General features: G+C 46.3%; 2 protein-coding genes across 2 annotated transcripts in view; one reads left to right on the forward strand and one right to left on the reverse strand.

Moving 5' to 3' along the window:
• Positions 1-5,298, reverse strand: part of ITIH5 (inter-alpha-trypsin inhibitor heavy chain 5) — a 62,924-nt gene extending 57,626 nt beyond the window's left edge. Inside the window, exon 1 of the mRNA XM_031444765.2 lies at positions 5,118-5,298. Coding sequence (XP_031300625.2) covers positions 5,118-5,207 — 90 coding nt within the window. The 5' untranslated portion in view covers positions 5,208-5,298. The remainder of the gene's footprint in view (positions 1-5,117) is intronic.
• Positions 5,299-5,419: 121 nt separating this feature from the next.
• ITIH2 (inter-alpha-trypsin inhibitor heavy chain 2) overlaps positions 5,420-19,040 on the forward strand; it is a 40,895-nt gene continuing 27,274 nt past the window's right edge. The window contains exons 1-2 of the mRNA XM_010982827.3: positions 5,420-5,791; positions 18,642-18,821. Coding sequence (XP_010981129.3) covers positions 18,738-18,821 — 84 coding nt within the window. The 5' untranslated portion in view covers positions 5,420-5,791; positions 18,642-18,737. The remainder of the gene's footprint in view (positions 5,792-18,641; positions 18,822-19,040) is intronic.

The following is a 19,040-nucleotide window of genomic DNA, read 5'->3' on the forward strand; positions in this document are numbered from 1 at the left end:
AGATAAATTACGAATGTAAGTAGCATCCTGTCACCTTGGACCAAGCATTTGATTGCAGATGTGAGGTCCTCCAGACCTGCCTTCTCTCTCTGGCACAGTAATGAGAAATGTTGGAGATGGTCACGGCTCCATCCAGCCCAAGTTCCCAGGGACAACAGCATACACACTCACACCACCGACAACCCAAGATGGATGAGTTGTATAAACAAGAAATACACGTTTGTCATTTAAGACACTGAAATGTGGGGGTGTTTACCCCACTACAGCCCAGCTGGTGCTGGCTGATAGACTCACGACACATTTTAAAGTGGTTAAATCTGGTAACAAAACATTTTGTTTAACATGATCTCATTTTTGTAATTTTAAGTGAGTGTAAAGAACATGCACCCAAATGTTTGTGGTGGTTACCTTTGGATGGTTGGGCTCTTTTTCTTTAAACTCTTCTGTATTACTTCAGTTTCAGACAAATTACCATGTATCACTTCCAAATAGAAAAGTACAACACAGATATGTCCATTTTGTAAACTAAAAGTATAACAAACTCTTTTAATCTCTATCCTCTCCCTGATCCCTCCTGATTAAAAGATAGATAGATAGATAGATATACAGATATATAGATATATTACTGTAAATTACCATTATAAGTCATTAGAGTGTCCTATTCCATAGAACATGGAATAGAAAGAATTCGTACAGAATTTAGGTTGACATCTGCCCTGATTCCAAACGAGAACCCAACAATTACTAGGAGGATCCTGGTTTCTATATCTAAAATGAGGTGGTCAAAAGACTAGGAATAGACTTACCATATGACCCAGGAATCCCACTCCTGGGCATGTATCCAGAAGGAACCCTACTTCAGGATGACACCTGCACCCCAATGTTCATAGCAGCATTATTTACAATAGCCAAGATATGGAAACAGCCTAAATGTCCATCAACAGATGACTGGATAAAGAAGAGGTGGTATATTTATACAATGGAATACTACTCAGCCATAAAAAACGACAACATAATGCCATTTGCGGCAACATGGATGCTCCTGGAGAATGTCATTCTAAGTGAAGTAAGCCAGAAAGAGAAAGAAAAATACCATATGAGATCACTCATATGTGGAATCTAAAAAAAAAAACAAAAAACAAAAAAACAAAGCATAAATACAAAACAGAAATAGACTTATAGACATAGAATACAAACTTGTGGTTGCCAAGGGGGCAGGGGTGGGAAGGGATAGACGGGATTCCAAAATTGTAGACTAGATAAACAAGACTATACTGTAAAGCACAGGGAAATACGCACAAGTTCTTGTGGTAGCTCACAGAGAAACAAATGTGACAATGAATATATATATGTTCACGTATAACTGAAAAATTGTGCTCTACACTGGAATTTGACTCAACATTGTAAAATGATTATAAATCAATAAAAAATGTTAAAATAAAATAAAATAAAATGAAGTGGGACGTATGAGACTGTCCAGGGGAAAGCCAAGTGTCATGTAAAAGGTCTCTACGTATGTTCATCTCAGGCCTCCTCCTTCCTAAAAGTGTGGACCAGGCTGGGGACCACTTAAAATAACTACGGTCAGAAGGCGAGCCCAGCCCCTTTCAGGTATTATGTTCTCTGACTGACCCAAAGAATTTTCTTTGAAGACTCCTCCTTTATAAAATAGGTTTTCCAAGAAAATAAACAAGCATGAAGGAGGAGAGAGGCTGGTTTTTCATTTTTTTTACATTCTTTTTATTGAGTTATAGTCATTTTACGACGTTGTGTCAAATTCCAGTGTGGAGCACAATTTTTCAGTTATACATGAACATACATCCATTCATTGTCACATTTATTTTTTGCTGTGAGCTACCACAAGATCTTGTATATATTTCCCTGTGCTATGGTTTTTCATTTTTGAGATGACTATCTGACATCTCAGGGGATCGTGATGGCGACACTTCAGTCCAAATTTAAACTCAGAACAAGAATCAAAACTTCCTGGTGCACACGGATCCCTGGTGCCAGCGAGGTCCGGAAGTGAAAACAACACTAGTGTCATCCTCATTGTTTTTAGTTAGGAACTCCTGATCCCTTCTATTATTTGAGAGTTTTCCCATTGCCTTATATGAATCTGGGAGTAGGGCTAAGGACAGGGAAGTACCTAACTCCAGAGTGGTGTCAAGAACTGCCATGAATCTTAGCGCTTGGGGCCCCAAAACACAGACTTAGGAGGCGGCTGCGGTACGATTCTTTGCTCCTACAGAGCTGAGCTTACTTCTCCAGCCTCAGAACAGAAGAAGCCCAGACCGCAATATTTACTAAGAAACAGCACGCTCTCTGCCACCAAGGACCACACCATTTAGCTTGAAAGAAACACATTCCTGAAAGCTCAGCAGGCGAGGTAAATTTTATAAGTTACAAAGGAAATGGAAAAAAGTGACCACGAGAGCCTTTACGATGGAGGCATGGCTAGGAGTTGTATAGACGTTTGTTGGAGTGAAACGAAGAGAAAGGAGAAATTAAAAACTGCTCTTGTGATCACAGGAAAACAGCCCCATCCTTGTTTAAAGAAACCATATCAGTTTGAAAGCAGGCTGATTTTATACAAGAGATTTCCTTTTTCAATATGAATTTTCTGGAAGAGTCTTTCAAAGAGGTTTTAGTCTATGTGTGGTCCACACATCACTGCATCAGCACCACTGGGTCCCAACCAAACCTAAGGGATCTAAATGGGTGGGAGTGGGGCTCAGGAATCTCAATGTTTAAAGGTTCCCCTGAGGGTCTTTCTGCAAGATGAAGTTTGAAAGTACCACTGAGAGTAAACCCTCCCTGTGGGTAATGCTGTTCACAGGTGAAGTGGAGGAGGAAGGAGGGGCTGGATTCCAGGCTGTTATTAGTAACATCTTCACTGAAAGGTAAATAACAAATAAGAATTGCAATGCAAGCTAACAGGAGAGTTCAGGTACATTAAAATTCACATATCCACTGAAATTTAAAAATTGTTCACATGTAATTCTGAAGACCATACAGATTGAGGCTAGAGCACTAACTACATTGTCAGGCACCATTTTAGGTTTTAAGTATAGTAAATATTTTAATCTTTCCAATACTTTTAATTAAGTAATCTCATCATCCCCATTCTCGAGATGGGTAAGTAGAGGCTCGGAGATGTTAGGTAGCTCCTCAGTAAATGCAGAGCCCAGATTTGAACCCAGGAAGTCTGGTTCTAGAGCCTTGCTTTTCAAATCCTACATCTCATACACACACACACACACAATTTTTTTTAATAGAGTAGGGATAAAAAGGTAAAATCACAAATTTTCACAGAGCCTTGTATTTGGAGGGTTTCTTTCTTTCTTTCTTTCTTTCTTTTTTTGATTTAGTCATTTTCCAGATGAGTAAAACAGTGTGGTGGGTTGAGGACAGCACGAAACCACTAAAACGGGCCAAACCCATGTTTGTCTATGGAGGCGCGTTCAGTGTTAAGCCTACTCCAACTTGTAGAAATTAGAGCCTTCATCCCTCCTCCTGGTTCATAAACAGGATCTTTGTTTCAGCTCTTCCCACACACTTCCCCCTAAAAAAGTTGCAGGATCTTTACCCTAAATTCCTTCCCTCAGCATTTCAGCAGCCCAAGCCTGAGAACACGCGCCAACGTTCAGTGCTGACGTGGTTCCAAGCACTGTGGGTGTAGGAACTATCCAGTCCTCGTCACCCTATTATTTCCCACTTTTTACAGGATTGGAAGGTGAAGCACCCCAGGACCTTGCCCCGTGCCACAGAGCTGGTCAGTGACACAATCCAGAATCCAAGCCAGGCAGCCTGGCGCCAAGTCCATGCCCTTAAACACTGACCAAAACATTTATCGAGTGCCCACTGTATACCAGGTCCTTTACACAAACTAGCAGCATGATCCTTACACGTTTGCTCGAGAGGAGGGGGTGCCCTGTGGGGATGGGCAGGAAAGGAAGGCTCAGAGAGAGCAAGCAGCTTGTCTAGGACACACAGCTGTGGATGACAAAGGGGAGACCAGCCTTGCTCTCTGGATCCTGAGCTTGCATGTCCCCCTCCATCGCACAGCCTCCTGGAATTTTTATGGGTTACTCCTCCTGACAGTCCTACAAGAGAATGACCATTTTTTCCATTTCACAGATAAGCACATCTTTGAGGCCAAGTCAGCATGAAAGTAACCGTGTGATGTTTCAGCAGGGTCTGTTTTCCAGATCTGTTCTTCAAACCAAGGCGCTGGGGAAGGGGACAAGGAATGTCTGCTTATCTCTTCTTCCCATCCCGTGAAAACATGCTTTAAGCTAAATAATTGAAACAGATGTGAGCAAACAGCACCAGGAGATGCAGAAATGCACTGCCTACTTTAACTGGAACAGAGCCATTTCTCCCTAGAAGGTTTGTACATTGACAGTTTGGGAACCTGTTTTACACTCTTCAAAGAGCTTTCCTATCCATCAGCCATTGCACTGAGAATTCATGGTCGCAGGGCTCATTCACCTGTGAGGTTAAGCCATTCAAAACACAAACGCTGCCAGATGCACAGAATATTAACTAGGGGGACAGAGACCCTTCGGTTCTTGGTCCACTGCCCATCATCCAACCATTTTAAATTGCTGATGCTTTAAGAACCTGCTGGAAAGTCGTGCTCTCCCAGTTTCCAGGTGGGAAAAGCAGAGGCTTCCAGGAGTTTGGAACTTTTCCTAGACGTGCTTTCTCTCTAGAACAACTAGGAACCGACCGCAACAACACACTACCCCACAGGCGCATCTTAACCTTCTAATTAACTTGGCGCTCTGGCTCAGGAAGGAACAACAAAAAACTAGCAGAAATCCACTCAGGTAACAGGAGCCAAGATTTGGTTCTGCAGGACTTTGAAGCGGCAGAAACTGCACCATCCAAGACTCGCCACCAGAAGAATGACCAGTAGACGAGGGAACTCCCGAGTATAAGGATGGGGACGGAGGGGAGAAGGGGTGAGGAGGTGACAGGAGATGGGAGTGCTCCCTCCCTTCCTCGCGTTCAGAAGCCCGTCCAGCAGCCACCCGCCCGGGGGAGGCGGTGGGAAGGGTGGGCAGCCCGCGCCCCGGGCCCGCCCTGGTTCCCTCCAGAACTCCACTTACTTGCTCCGGAGTGTCCCCCCAGCCCCGCGCCTCTTCCAGCGACCCCGCGCAGAGCGGCAGCGCCAAGCACAGCCCGAGCAGCAGAAGCATGGTGGGGCCGGGGCGCGGCGGCGGCAGCGGGACGCAGCGGGACGCGCGGGGACAGCGCGGGGCTCTGGGCTGCGGACGCGCGCGGCCTGCCTCCCGCGCCCCTCCGGCCCCGCCCCTGGTCCCGCCTCCCGCGCCCCTCTGACCCCGCCCCTTGCCCGTGCCCCGGAGCGCGCAGCTCTCCCCGCGGTCCCCTCCCCGCCCGCCCTTCAGGCGCGTCCCTCCCTCTCCGTCGCCACCGACGCCTTCCCCGTGCAGCGCCTGTGACACCTGCCTCCACCTCCCCGCCCCGGACAACTTTCTTCCACTCCCGCTTCTTCATGGACTCGCTGCCTTCCTGTCGCCAGAGGACAAGGGAAGGGCCAGCCTGACCCTCTGTGGAGGGTCCACACGGCCCCCCATCCTTCACCTCTGTAAATACCCACCCATAAGCCACCCTCCCACTGCTGATGCATACCACCCCTCACCCGCTATGTATGCCGCCGCCGCCCCCCCAGCTGCCAGCCTGACGGCAGCAGGAGACCGTCCTCCTCCTGGGAGAACAGCCGGGTCCCCTTGGCATCCAGCACCCATGCTTACAGGCCCAGGTAAGGGATGCTCCTTTGCAGTCCGGTGCAGACGGTGCTAGCGGTGTCGTCCCCTTTTGTGGGGTCTGGCATGACGGGACAGAAAAGAAGCTGGAACTGGCACCGCGTCATAGTATTTCTGACATTTTTGGTTGCTAGTCATGAAAATGAATGTCGTTGTTATCATAGTTACGAACTATGGGTGATATTTCCGTCTTGTCATAGGAAGAATAATTACCTGCCAGCCATTCACCCACTGGTTTTTTAGGGTCTGGGCTCCATCTTTTTACCGGCTAGACTCACAAGGAGCTGGAGCTGCTTGTTTCATCTTCCAAAAGACAATCACCTCACAGACTTTTTTAGTGTCTCTGTGACAATGCCAACTAAACCCATTAAGCTGAGTAACAGGGAGAAGTTGACATCAACTTTAGTGGCCAAGAACAGGGAAAGGGTTAACTCAAATGATGGAATGTCCACCCTGTGGAATATTATGCAGCTGTGAAACTATTACCAGAAGGTCTATGGAAACATGAAAAATGTTTACGGTGTAATCTAAGGGAAAGTATCAGGTCACAAAGCCGTATCAAGAATATATGAGTGTAATTAGGTAAAAAAACATGTATATAAATACATGGATATAGACCTAGGAAAAAATGAAACCAGCGGGTGTTTTAGTTTGTGGTGATACCTCTTTTTAAAACATTTTATTTACTCTTGTTGAAATGTTGATTGTTTAAACAAAGACATTAAGGGTGGAGGGATTGTTGCTATGGTGAAATAATCAAAGGAAAATCATTGTCGTTGGCAGTTAATCATTTAATAGCCTTAACCACTGACTAATTTAAACAAAAAAAAAAATGCAACCAGCATGGAGCAAGCAACAGCAGCTGGTCCAGCAAGCTTTCTACAACAAAAGCATGGGCAAAGGAGAGCTTTGAAGTCAGTCGAAGGATTTCTATATTCTGTTCCCTACTAACCATGGAACAAATGTTCCCGGCGCCCCAGGCGCACTTAGAAACTTTGCATCATACAAACACAGGCACACTCTCTCCTCAGCTTAACATTAAGGAGGTGGTGCCCAAGATCTTCTGGAATGGAGATTTGCCTATTCCCCACCCTCACTCCCTCGCCGCCCGAGGGGAGGACCTACTTGTGAACTGAAAGTTGAATTTGGACAAAGCCAGGTTATTTTAAAGGGGACAGTAAAAGCTACTGTTGTTACAGCATCAATCCTCCAGCAGAACTGGGACCCCGTCTTCGTCTTTCTCTTCCCCTCACCCCTCTCCTACTCAGCTCTATTTTTGAACTTAAGTCTGCTCTTTGCCCCAGTTCCTCCTGGCTGTTTCCTGCAGAGGTCAGACAGTCAAGAGAAGTGAGTTTTATTTTCCTTGTCTGGTGGGCTCTCCAATCCTGCTCTCGGGGTGCTGGTGCATCGTTACTTTTGTCCTATGGCTCTTTTGGCCAAATGAATCAGAAGTTTCTTGGGACAGGCATCGTCCGCTATTTGTAGCACTGTGCTGAGTGTGTGGTTGGCATGAAGGAGCATTTGAGGGATGGAATGAGGAGACAGGAGGCCTGGGGGTTGGGGGGCCTGAGTTGGCCATGCTGGGGCAGAGGAGGGCTGGGCTATATTTCGACCTTGGCTGCTCTCTGGTTATGTGACTTGAGAGTTTCTCAACTTTTCAGTATTTGCAAACTGTACTAGCCTTGGATTCTGTGTGATGTCAGAGCACCTGCGTGACCACATAGGAATGGTCTTTCAAAACTAGGTAGCTGTCATACCAATAAAACCCAATGAAAGCTTCCAAAACTCTTCATGAGCATAGATAATGATTTATATTAGGATTATAAGATGGATGAAAAAAATTAACTTTCCCCCTCAAAAGGGGCTGAAGTATCTGCAAACATATGTCTTTTTTTTAATTATTGAAGTAGAGTTGATTTACAATGTTGTGTTAGTTTCTGATGTACAGCATAGTGATTCAGTTATACATATATATTCTTTTTCATTATTTGTTATTACTATGTATTGAATATAGTTCCAGACCTTGTTGTTTATCTATTTTATATATATAGTAGTTAGTATCTGCTAATCCAACACTCCTAATTTATCCCTCCCATCTTTCCCCTTTGATAACCATACGTTTGTGTCCTATGTCTGTGAGTAATTTCACTGGTATCATTTTTTTAGATTCCACATAGGATAGTTGTCTTTGTCTGACTTACTTTACTTAGTGTGATAATCTCTAAGTCCATCCATATCACTGCAAATGGCATTATTTCCTTCTTTTTGTGACTGAGTAGTATTCCATTGTGTGTATATACCATATCTTCTTTATCCAAGTATCTGTTGATGGACGTTTAGGTTGCTTCCATGTCTTGGCTACTGTAAACAGTGCTGCCATGAACACGGAGGTGCATGAATCTTTTGGAATTAGAGTTTTCTCCGGTTATATGCTCAGGAGCCCATGCACGCATCCGGAGAGAGTCTGCAGTCTGGGACCACCGAACTCCTAGAACCTCAAAGCTGGACAAGACTCAGGGCTCAGCAGGGGGGGTTCTCAGTACAAGAACGAAGGGGAGCTGCCGTACCCGGGTCCGGGAGGCCCTCTGCACTGGCTCTGGCTAGAAAATGTCTCCTCTGAGTAGCTTAAGGATGGACCAAGTGTTCCAAAATTTTAGAATTGGACTCATTAGAGTAAGAGGCTTTATGCTGGTCCCCCAGTGGGTGGGCCCAGCCAGCGTAGCCAGGGCAGAGGCTGAGGCGGGAAAGGCAGGCTGTCCACTTGGTTTCTTTTCCTCTCCCTTGAATTTACATCCGGTGGCCCCTGTTCCTAAATCCAGCTGCTCTGAGATTCAAGCCCTCTCCGACCCTCTGGGCTCCCCCAAGGCCCTCCCTCACCCCACGATCCTTTCTGTGTCCGTGAGCCATTGTTCTATTCTGGGCCAGCCCTTTCTCACCTCCTTGCTCTCACCTGTTCACCTACCTTGATGACCTTGTGCTTCTCTTGGACCCCAGACGACACTGCATCATTGCTGTAGTTTCTTACAACTTGGTTTTTTTGTCTTTTGCTTTTAACCAAAAAGACTTGGAAGGAAATGGATTCCTTTCGGCTTTGGCTTCACGACTTTAAGGAGCCCACATTATCTCGGGAGCCTGCTTATACCCACTGTTCACCTTGTTGACAAGCATTGGGTTTTACCCAGAGAGAAGATCTGTGAAAGAGGAAGCTGAGAGCGCCGCTTTCCAATTTCTTCTTCTTTGTTTTTTTTTTTAGTAAACAAGTAGTGTTTTGATTACTGCATTTGCTTTTTGTTTTGTTTTGTTTTATTTTGGTTTTTTGGGGGGGGTTATTTATTTTTTATTTATTTATTTTTAGTAGAAGTGCTGGGGATTGAACCCAGGACTTTGTGCACGCTAAGCACGCGCTCCACCCCTGAGCTCTGCCCTCCCCCGTGACTATTTCAATGACCCATATTCACTCTCATTATCAATACTATGAAGTGAGTAGTTGGAACACACATTTTTTTTTTTGCTTTTTTGAACAAACCTTTCATGTTAATAGAACTTTTAAAAATGCATTTTTACTTGGTAAATGTAAGTGGTCTAACCTTCTGACATGAGCAAAAGGCACAACCGCAAATCTCTTAAACCTGAAATCTGAATACAGCCATATAAAAGGAGCAACCAGCTGTAAATCGGACAAGTTGTTTGAGGGGCCCTCGTTTTCCAGGATCTAACCTGGGACCACAGAAGACCTGAAATAGCACAGAGGATCTGCTGGTGCCATGTCTCGGACAGAGGGTCAGCTCCACCTGCCTCAGTGCCCCATATGAATGTCTGAGGCTTTTAAGACAGAGAAACCAGCAAAACCTGCAGGTGACCTACAGCGTGTGTTTTCTCCCCCACGACCTGCCAGATCCTTTCCGGACAGATGCTGGGAGAGGTCCAGAGAACTTCGCCGAAAGCCACAGGTGTGTCTTTGGAAGGGTTTCGGCTACAGCTAAACAGTGCGTGGGTTTTGTGGTTGATGCCAAGAGATACATCGCACTCCGTGAAATCAAGACTTAACAACAGAGCTGTCACCACGTTCTTTCCCCGGTGCTCATGGCCTCGGTGCCTGGCTGGCGAGGAAGGAAGCCTCTGGTCTACGTAACACGTGCAGTGGGTTTGAATCTCACAGGTGCAGACTCGCTGAACCCAAATAGGCAATCTTTTTTCCCTGGATCTCAAGGTTATCTTCATACTGAGTCCCCGTTCTCCTGCGTGGAATGAACTTTACTCTTGCCTAGTCATGATAAACCATCCATATAGGGTCTTTAAAAAATCATATTATAAATTGGAAATTTGGGATTAACATATCCACACTACTGTATATGAAATAAACAACAAGGATCTCCTGTATAGCAAAAAAGCCATGAGATTATTGTTTTCTTGGTCAATTTAGCGTTGTTTGCCTTCCTTCATCTCTGTTGGTTGGGTCCCAAGTTCCATCAAGTCATCAGAAATGGGGGGGGGGTGGTTAGGGGAGGGGCCCCTGGTCCTCAGTCATCAACTGTGTTATGGACTGAATCTTTGTATTCCCCAGAATTCACTTGTTGGAGCCCTAAACCCCAACGTGATGGTATTTGGAGATGGGGCCTTTGAGAGGTGATGAGGGTTGGATGAGGTCATGAGGGTGCCATTCCCATGATAGCGTCTTACAGGAAGAAGAGGAGGAGGAGGGAGGGTATAGCTCAGTGGTAGAGCATGTGCCTGGCATGTACACGGTCCTGGGTTCAATCCCCAGTACGTCCATTATAAACAAACAAGCAAACAAACAAATCTGATTTCCCTCCTATTTCTCTCTGCACCGTTTGAGGACACAAGCGTTTTGAGAAGACGCTTGTCGGCAAGCCAAGAAGAGAGCCCACACCAGGAACCGGAACAGCCCGCTCCTTGACCTTGCTCTTCCAGCCTCTGGTGCTGTGAGAATTAAATGTCTGTCACTGAAGACACGCCGTCTGTGTCGTTTTGTTACAGCAGCCTGAGCTGACTAATACACCCACCTTCCCCTCTGTCCTGCTGTCTGGAACTGGATCCCAGGGGGGATGGGGAGGCCACACAGATGGCTCTGCCGCATCAGACTACCGTGATAGGTACTGAGCAGTCATGACTCACCCCCTGGAACTGGACACATTGCCTCCTTGAGTGAAACTGGGCTCCTGATGGCCAGGAAGAAGGAGAGGCGGCTGCTGAGAACAGACCCAGCCTTGCCGGCCTCGCTCCTTGCTGCCTCTCCAGCAAACCAGCCGGGCATCCCCGAGGTGGTCCAGGCACACACTCTCTCCAGGGATGCTCTGCCACTGGCCTGCGTGCTCAGTCACTCCATCCTTCTCTGGAGCCCAGACCTGTGCGCGAGGCCCTGTTTGAGAGTCTAAGGTCAGGCAGATACTCAGGCAGGCTCCCCCTACCCCCACCCACTGAGCCCCGCCCCAGCACGGGGCGCTCTACTGAAACGCCGTGTCCGCCTTTGCGGGCCATCAGGGTCCCTGATGTCTCCCCCTGGGTTTCTCTACAGTTTAGTTCCTTGTGTGACTTCACCTCTCCTGTGAAACTCCTAGATTCCTCGGGGCAGAAACCACGCCTTCCACATTCTCACAGGACCTTGATCCTCCCGCAGGGACCAGCGCCAGTTACACTTAATCAGCCGTCCATCACTTTGTTCCACTGATCCGTGCAGTGAGTTCCTTTGTAAAGTGAAGAATCAGGTTACAACAATGACGCGAGGACTGACCCTGATACAGCCCTACGGTCCCAGCAATGTTCAAAAAGCTTCGCAAAGACTGACTCCTCGCATAACCCTGCGAGGCAGGTGTTGTTATTCCCATTTCACAGATAAGGAGGCCGAGGCACAGACAGGTTAAGTGACTTTCTCAAGCTCGTTATTATAGCTAATACGTGATGGAAACTAAGAGTACAATGCACACTGTCTGGCCCCCCAGACCACGCTTTAACCGCTGCCCTGTTCTGCCTCAAGTGTCCTGTAAAGGCGAACAATATGCCTCACGTATAGAGAGTATTCAGTGAATTGATTACTTGATTTGCTGATCAGTTTAGTAAGAAATTATCCACATCTTCTATTTTATATGTACAACTTCTGAATAATACCTAGAGGTGAATCTCTCTTGTGCATTCATGACTTTTATGTATTGGACATCAGAATCGACATTTTTAATTGGTAATGGTGCAAATGTTTTTGGAGAGGAGTGTTGCATAGTTGCTCTGGTGACAGTCGGTGAATGTTTATGTAGTGTCACGACAGGAAAGAGCCTTGTTATTATTTCAGAATGACAGGGGAGTTCATATCCACCCACTGCCTGCTCAGTGTTTGACTTTCAAGTTCTTGATCCCCTGTTTCGCCCAAGGACCTGGGGATCAAAAATAGGTGAGCACCTTACGCCATCTAGTGGAGACACGTATAAAACATCTCCCATGAGTTAACTGGGCATTTCAGATCCGAACCATCCCAGTGCCACTTTGGATAGACTTGTGAATCACAATTGAAAAAAACAGACACTTCCAATAAAGCAGAAATCATTCTTCCAGGCTCTCCCAGACTGTTTCTTCCTTCTGCCTGATTCTGTACAATGTCTTCCTACTGAAAACGCATCCCTGCCCCCCACCCCCACTCCCGTGTTTCCTAGAAGAGACCACTATGCTGAGCATTTGACCCCAAAGATTTATTTCCTTCACAGGGAGGTGAAGGGGCTCCCGGCAAAGTCAGAAAGGGCTGCTGGCTGGGTGCCTGCCTAAGGGAGGGGTGCAGGGCGTGATGGAAAGTACAAATTCCTGATTCATAGACAACTTTTGTCAGCCACTCTCCTTTTCTGTTGATGTCAGTGCTGTCTGAATGTGCTGGTCCACGCTTGGTGGGAAGTTCAAGGGACTCCCCAGATTTCTGCAAATTCCAGGCCTGATTCTTATGGTAACATCTGTTTTTTGTCCTGCTGAACCCTAGTCTCAGTTCTAGCTTTCCTCTGGGGGTAGACATTATTCTACCCCAAAACCCAGCTTCCTTCCACTGCCAGGCACAGGGAAAGACTGCAGTTCCCCACCCCACAGAAATTAAGCCTGGCCATGTGCCTTCTTCTGGGTGGTGAACTATGACTTCCAAATCCTATGCTCCTAATTTATCCCTCCCCTCCTTTCCCCTTTGGTAACCATAAGTTTGTTTTCTATGTCCATGAGTCTGTTTCTGTTTTGTAAATAAGTTCATTTGTATTATTTTTTTTAAGATTCCACATATAAGTGATATCATATGACATTTGTCTTTCTCTGTCTGACTTACTTCACTTAGTATGATCATCTCTAGGTCCATCCATGTTGCTGAAAATGGCATTATTTCATTCTTTTTTATGGCTGAGTAGTATTCCGTTGTGAATGGAAGTCCATTCCATTCCATACAACACATCTTCTTTGTCCAGTCATCTGTGGATGGGCGTTCAGGTTGCTTCCATGTCTTGGCTGCTGTGAACACTGGGGTGCTTGTATCTTTTTGAATTGGAGTTTCCCCTGGATATATGTCCAGGAGTGGGATTGCTGGATCATATGGTAAGTCTGTTTTTAAGGCCACGAGTTTTAGAATGCCATTTCTTACCACAAAATTCACTCCTTAGAGTTAACACCAATCTATTCATCAAAGCTTGCCTGCTTGGATTTGTTCAGGCAACGGGTTCTGTAATTAAGCAGTTGAACACCCATTCCCTTCTCATTTTCCACCTCATCCATGATGAGCACATTAGAATCAATCCGTGCCTGTAAGGTATCTGGGTCTCCAGTCTAGAAACACGGTGCTAAAAAGAAGTGAAATTAGCTCAGTTGAGCACTGCATAATCACTGATCCTTTAGGCAGTAAATTGCCCTTTGCCGTTCACAAGCTCACAAATCAAGGGGAAGAATTCGGCGTGTTAATGGATTATTATGTGTGTGTGACCAGCCCCTGGCTCTGCTGACAAATTGGTCCGCCTCTAACTGCCAGACTAGGCTTGGACCCACATCTCTGGTTTGGACCCGAGCTTGCTCCTCCTGCCTCCTGACCCTTGAGGATGTCTTCCCAGCACTCTCTCAGCTTCCCGTGGTTTTCAGGCTCCTGCCTCCTGTGCACGCATCCTCCTAGGAGTCAGAGCCCAGGATGGTCCACCCAGCCTGCAGCCCCACAGCGGCTCCTTGTCACCCCGTGCCTCCCGCTTGATCCCTGTCCCACAGACTCTTGCGAGCCTCAGTCCTCAGACCTCTTCCCGCACACACGGCTTTGCCAAAGTGCATCCTTTCCAAGAGCTCTCAAACCGTCTTTTGAATGGTTTCATTCATTCATACCTATTTTTTTCCAAAATAAAGTCAGCTTCGAGCTCTCCAACCTATAATTTATAGAGTTTAAATGTTTTCCTTTCTGGAAATTGAGGTAACCCAGTGGTGATCAACTAGACTTTGATTTTTAAAAAAGGGAAGTAGGAAAGAATACAGTGTGGAAAACAATGGAAGAAAGAAAGAAAGAAAGAAAGAAAGAAAGAAAGAAAGAAAGAAAGAAAGAAAGAAAGAAAGAAAGAAAGAAAGAAAGAAAGAAAGAAAGAAGGAAGGAAGGAAGGAAGGAAGGAAGGAAGGAAGGAAGGAAGGAAGAAAGGAAAGAGAGAAAGAGAGAAAAAAAGGAAGGAAGGAAGGAAGGAAGGGAAGCAAAGGGGAGGGAAGGGAAGCAAAGGGGAGGGAAGGGAAGCAAAGGGAAGTGAAGGGAAGGGAAGGAAACCTGTGGAGGAAACAGACCTGCTCCATTTTGAGCCCCTTCTGAACTAGAGTCAGATAAAGCTGTTTGTAAGTTAGTTCACCTCTGACTTTGGATTCTTAAAAACCTGCTCTTTCGCAACGACAGACCTAGAGCTGGGTTTTATAAACGTGCAGTCGTTCTCGCCACACCGTTAACTAAGCCACCATGATGTACACTCAGAGCCAGGAATCTCAAGTTCATTGATATTCCTGAGAATTCTCATTGAGTCCTAGGTGAGTTACTCTTTCATTTGAACATTATAAAGTACACTGATTTTTATCCCTCTTCGATTTCCTACTGATCCTCACGGCTGTGAGCGTGAATGTTCTCACGGCATTTGCGGTGCTGATTTCCATGCTATGAATCGGGAGCGTGTAGGTAACAGAGGTTACTTTCCGTTCACCAGTTCCCGCTGCCCAGGCCTGAGGCTGGTGGAGGGGCCCCAGGTGCGGGGCCCAGGGCTCTGAATACACGCCTGCCCGGATCGGGAGCCTGGCGCTTCTGAACATCCAGAGAGATCAAACGTGGTGTTTTTTTCCCAAGACCTTGGAACCTGCAGATAGGCTATCAGCAGAAAAAGAGGAGAGTGACCCTGGCTGTGCTTTGTTTGACTTGTCCTGAGGTCATTCCGAGTATCAGATTGCAGTCACCAGAGCTGCAGTGATAGAAGGAAGGGGCCCGAATGTTGGAAATCATGCTTAGCTTTGAAGAACATGCTGTAAGGTCTTAATTGTCGTTATTTGGAACATTGAGAGCTAAATAACACAATATGAAAATATTTTGAAAAGTACAGTGTACGAGAGGAAAGGGTTATTACTCTTATGCCCAGGCCCCCTCCCGACACTGAACCATTCAAGTCAGTGTTAATACTTAGGTGCCAGTTATGTTCAAAGGCTCTGTGCTGAGTGCGGCGTCAGGCGCCGGGCACGTGGTGGGCTGTCTACGAAGGGAGTTGGGTGAAGGGTGTGCCGTCTCCGCATTTGAGAAAGTTTAGCAAGACCTCTAACCCAGCTCGCTGTGGAACTGGAGCGGTGGGTTGTAGCTCTGCCCCCAAATGACACAAGTGATGGATGTCACCAGAGGGATCTGCAGCTCTGCCCCCAAATGGCACGAGTGATGGATGTCACCAGAGGAATCTGCAAATGTTGGTGGGCTTTGAAAGATGGATGGGATTTTCATAGATCAACATTGGAGGAAAAGGTGGCGACTCCAGGCAGAGGGAACTGTGTTGGGGAAAGCCCTTATTGAAAGGTTTGAGGGTGAACAGATGGTCAAGGTGTGTAAGGTGCTTGAAGGAGTTTGAGAGACCAGGCTGAAAAGGGAGTTGCTGGCTGAGAGCCTGGACTACCGTGAAAATCATTCTTGGCTGGATCCTCTGGAGAAAGAGAGGAGGGACTTGGGAGCAGGGGGTGTCAGCTTCGGAGCTGCTCTCGGATGCTGCTTCAGCCGTGGTGTGAGCGTGCTGGATTCAGAAACGGCAGCCAAGAAGTCCTCTAGAAGACATCGCTAAGGTTCCAGAAAATGAATGAGTGGAATGGAAGTGGGAAGGGAGAGGAAATGCAGTCGGAGCTGGCTTGTCCCCAGAAACGCTCACCACGTTTACTCGTAGCTGAGACCAAGCATTTGGGTAACAAAACCAAATCATCATAGACGCTCCGACCCCAAGCCACCTTCATTTGCAGCAAACGCTGCTCTACCGGCACCTAACAGATGTACCAGTTTAGCTTAGATCTTTATTTTATTTAAACAAAATGAGGGGGCACGTCAAACAAGGCATTTTCTTTACTCCGCCAAGTTTACCGTTATTCGTTGCTGAAAATAATTTTAACTGATTTGAAACTGATTTTTTTTTTTTTTTGCTTTTTGGATTTCTTTTTAATTGTTTAATTATGAAAGATTCCAGAGAAAACTTTAAAAATATACACGTTTAGTGGAAGCAACCTAAGTATCCATGGCAGGATGAATGGATGAAGTGTGGTATATACATAACCACAGACTGTTACATTCAGCCTTAAAAAAAAAAAAAAAAAAAAAAGAAGGAAATCCTGACACAGGCTGCAACAGGGCTAAACCGTGAGGACATGATGCGAAGTGAAATAAGCCAATCACAAAAGGACACATGTAATTCCACGTACGTGAGGTGTCTAAAGTAATCATACTCACAGACACAAAAGTCGAAAGGAGAGTAATGGTTTCTGGGGAGGAAGAGAGGGGAGTTACTGTTCAGTGAGGACAGGGTTTTAGTTTTGCAAGATGAAAAAGTTCTGGAGAGGTACTTCACAACAGTGGGCACACAGTTCATAATCTTAGATTTAATTCTCTTCCTGATTTCTTTTTATTGTGATTGGCTATGGCATCTCTTTTAACCTGATTCCATCCTCATAACCGCCGTTTCCAAGTTTTTGGAATAAATAAGATAGATTTTAATGGAATCTCAACATTCAGTCTTTTTTTTTTCTAGAGGTAAAGTGTAAATTCTTAGAGAAAGCATATGGTTGAGCATTTTTTAAAAATCTTCATAATCTTACAGACAAATTTAATCTATTTGCATTTTATATTACATTTGAACCAACACTATTTTGGGTATGTGCTTAGATGTAACAAATAAAATTGCGGTTTTTAAAAGATCATCTTGAATATTTTAATATGTCAGTTTATCTTTTTTGGCGTTGTTTTTGCTTTTCTCTTTTCACTTGCGTTGTTTTGGGGATAAACTTTAAACGATTTCCCTTTAAACAAAATCAGAAGGCAGTTTCAGAGAACTGACCTATTTGTCCTGGGGTCAGTGTGGACCTCACACTGAGTGTCTGAGATGCAGGGAAGCTAGCTTAGACAGCACGGATCTGGTGGAAACAGCCTTCCATCACCAGGCTTCAAAGGTCATAGCAGACTTCTTGTTTTCATGCGGGTGTAAGTTCCCCTGTGTGAGTGAACCTTTAAAGGGTAGAGGTTTCAGCCGCAGGTCCTTGACCAGCTCCCAGATCAGGGAACCTCGGGCAGGAGGCCATAGCTCCATCCTGGGGAAGGAGACTGCCAGAGAGCTGACCACACTGGGTCCACAGCACGACCCAGTGCAAGCAGGTGTCTGGAGTTGAGGCTCAAGGAAAAGGCTTGCCAGGTAGACTGGCCGCCCAGCGTGGGGACTGCAGGTTTAAACTGGTCTGAATTCACACCTGTTACACCCATCCCGGAGATGGACCACAGGTTTCCTCTCCTGGACGTGGTCACCGGGTGCAAAGGCTTTGATATCAGGCTGACCTTGAAGGGAGTCTCCACTTGCCACCTGCGAGATGGGAAATCAGTTACTTAACCTTATCCTCCTCGATGGCGAATGAAGATAAACGTAGTACATACCTTGTGTGGCCCTTTTATAGTTAAAAAAAAAAAAAAGAATGAAAGTTCATGCAAGTAGAATTGCCTGACATCAGGGAGGGCTCAATAAATCCTCTGACATTGTAATTAGGATTCACGACCCCCAACGGTAAGTGGGGGCGAGGCTGGGCTTTCCCTGATTCTGGGACTGGAGAGAGTTGATCTTCCAGTGACCTAAGTGAGGCTGACCACCCGACACCTGCTGCTTGCCCAGTTCTTTTATAGAATAGGCTCTCAGTTATCAAAAGGAGAGGGGAAAGCTCTGCCAACAAATGCTTTGAGCCGAAAACCATGGGGTTTTTTTTTCTCCCACTTTTCCTAAATTCCTCCTGTTTTCGCTGAAACCAAAGGATGTTGTTCCCAGCGACTTGTCAACTTTAGCTTTTCTCTCTCTGACTCGATCTCTCAGTAAAGTTCCTCACCTGGTCTTTCAGAGCGGGTGGCACTGATCTTTAGGTCTCTCTGATTTTCAGATGAACAGGAATCAGCCAAAGTGGGGGCGGGGCGGGGTGGGGGGAGGTACGAAGAAAGCACGGCACACCCACACCGCCTGGTGATGCCTCCGGGTCTGCTGTTTGAATAACCTCTGGGCGTCTGATCCACCCCTGCAGCTTCAGTTTGAACTCCAGAACAAATATTTGTCTTGTTTTGGAACAAAGTTTGAGAGCTCTCGTCTTCTCTTTTCTGCTTTTTAAAAGCCAGCCGTCCGGCTCTGTCCCCCGAACGTGGGTCAGTGAGCGGTGGGATTCTCCCCAGACCCTGCCCGGGAGCGCTGGGCACGGCCGCCCGGCACCATGAAGGGACTCACGTGCTTCCTGGTCTGGTTCCTTCTCTCTGAAGCACGAGGCTTCGAAATCCCCACCAATGGACTTTCAGAAGTAAGTACTTCCAGAAGACTCCTTGCCATCAGCCCTGTCCGTTCGCTTAGTAACTTGCCTGTTGCTTGTACATTCGTGATAAAATTCATCTGAGTAGAAGTGTTCACTGTTAACGGTGGGAGGGGGGGTGGTCAGGGTCCTGGGGTCCCTGGGGCCCCCAGTATCTCCATTAAAAAATAAACACACCTAATTACCTTCCCTCCCCCCAGAAAGAAGTGC

The sequence above is a fragment of the Camelus dromedarius genome, chromosome 26, assembly GCF_036321535.1.
Source record: "Camelus dromedarius isolate mCamDro1 chromosome 26, mCamDro1.pat, whole genome shotgun sequence".
Taxonomy (NCBI): Eukaryota; Metazoa; Chordata; class Mammalia; order Artiodactyla; family Camelidae; genus Camelus; species Camelus dromedarius.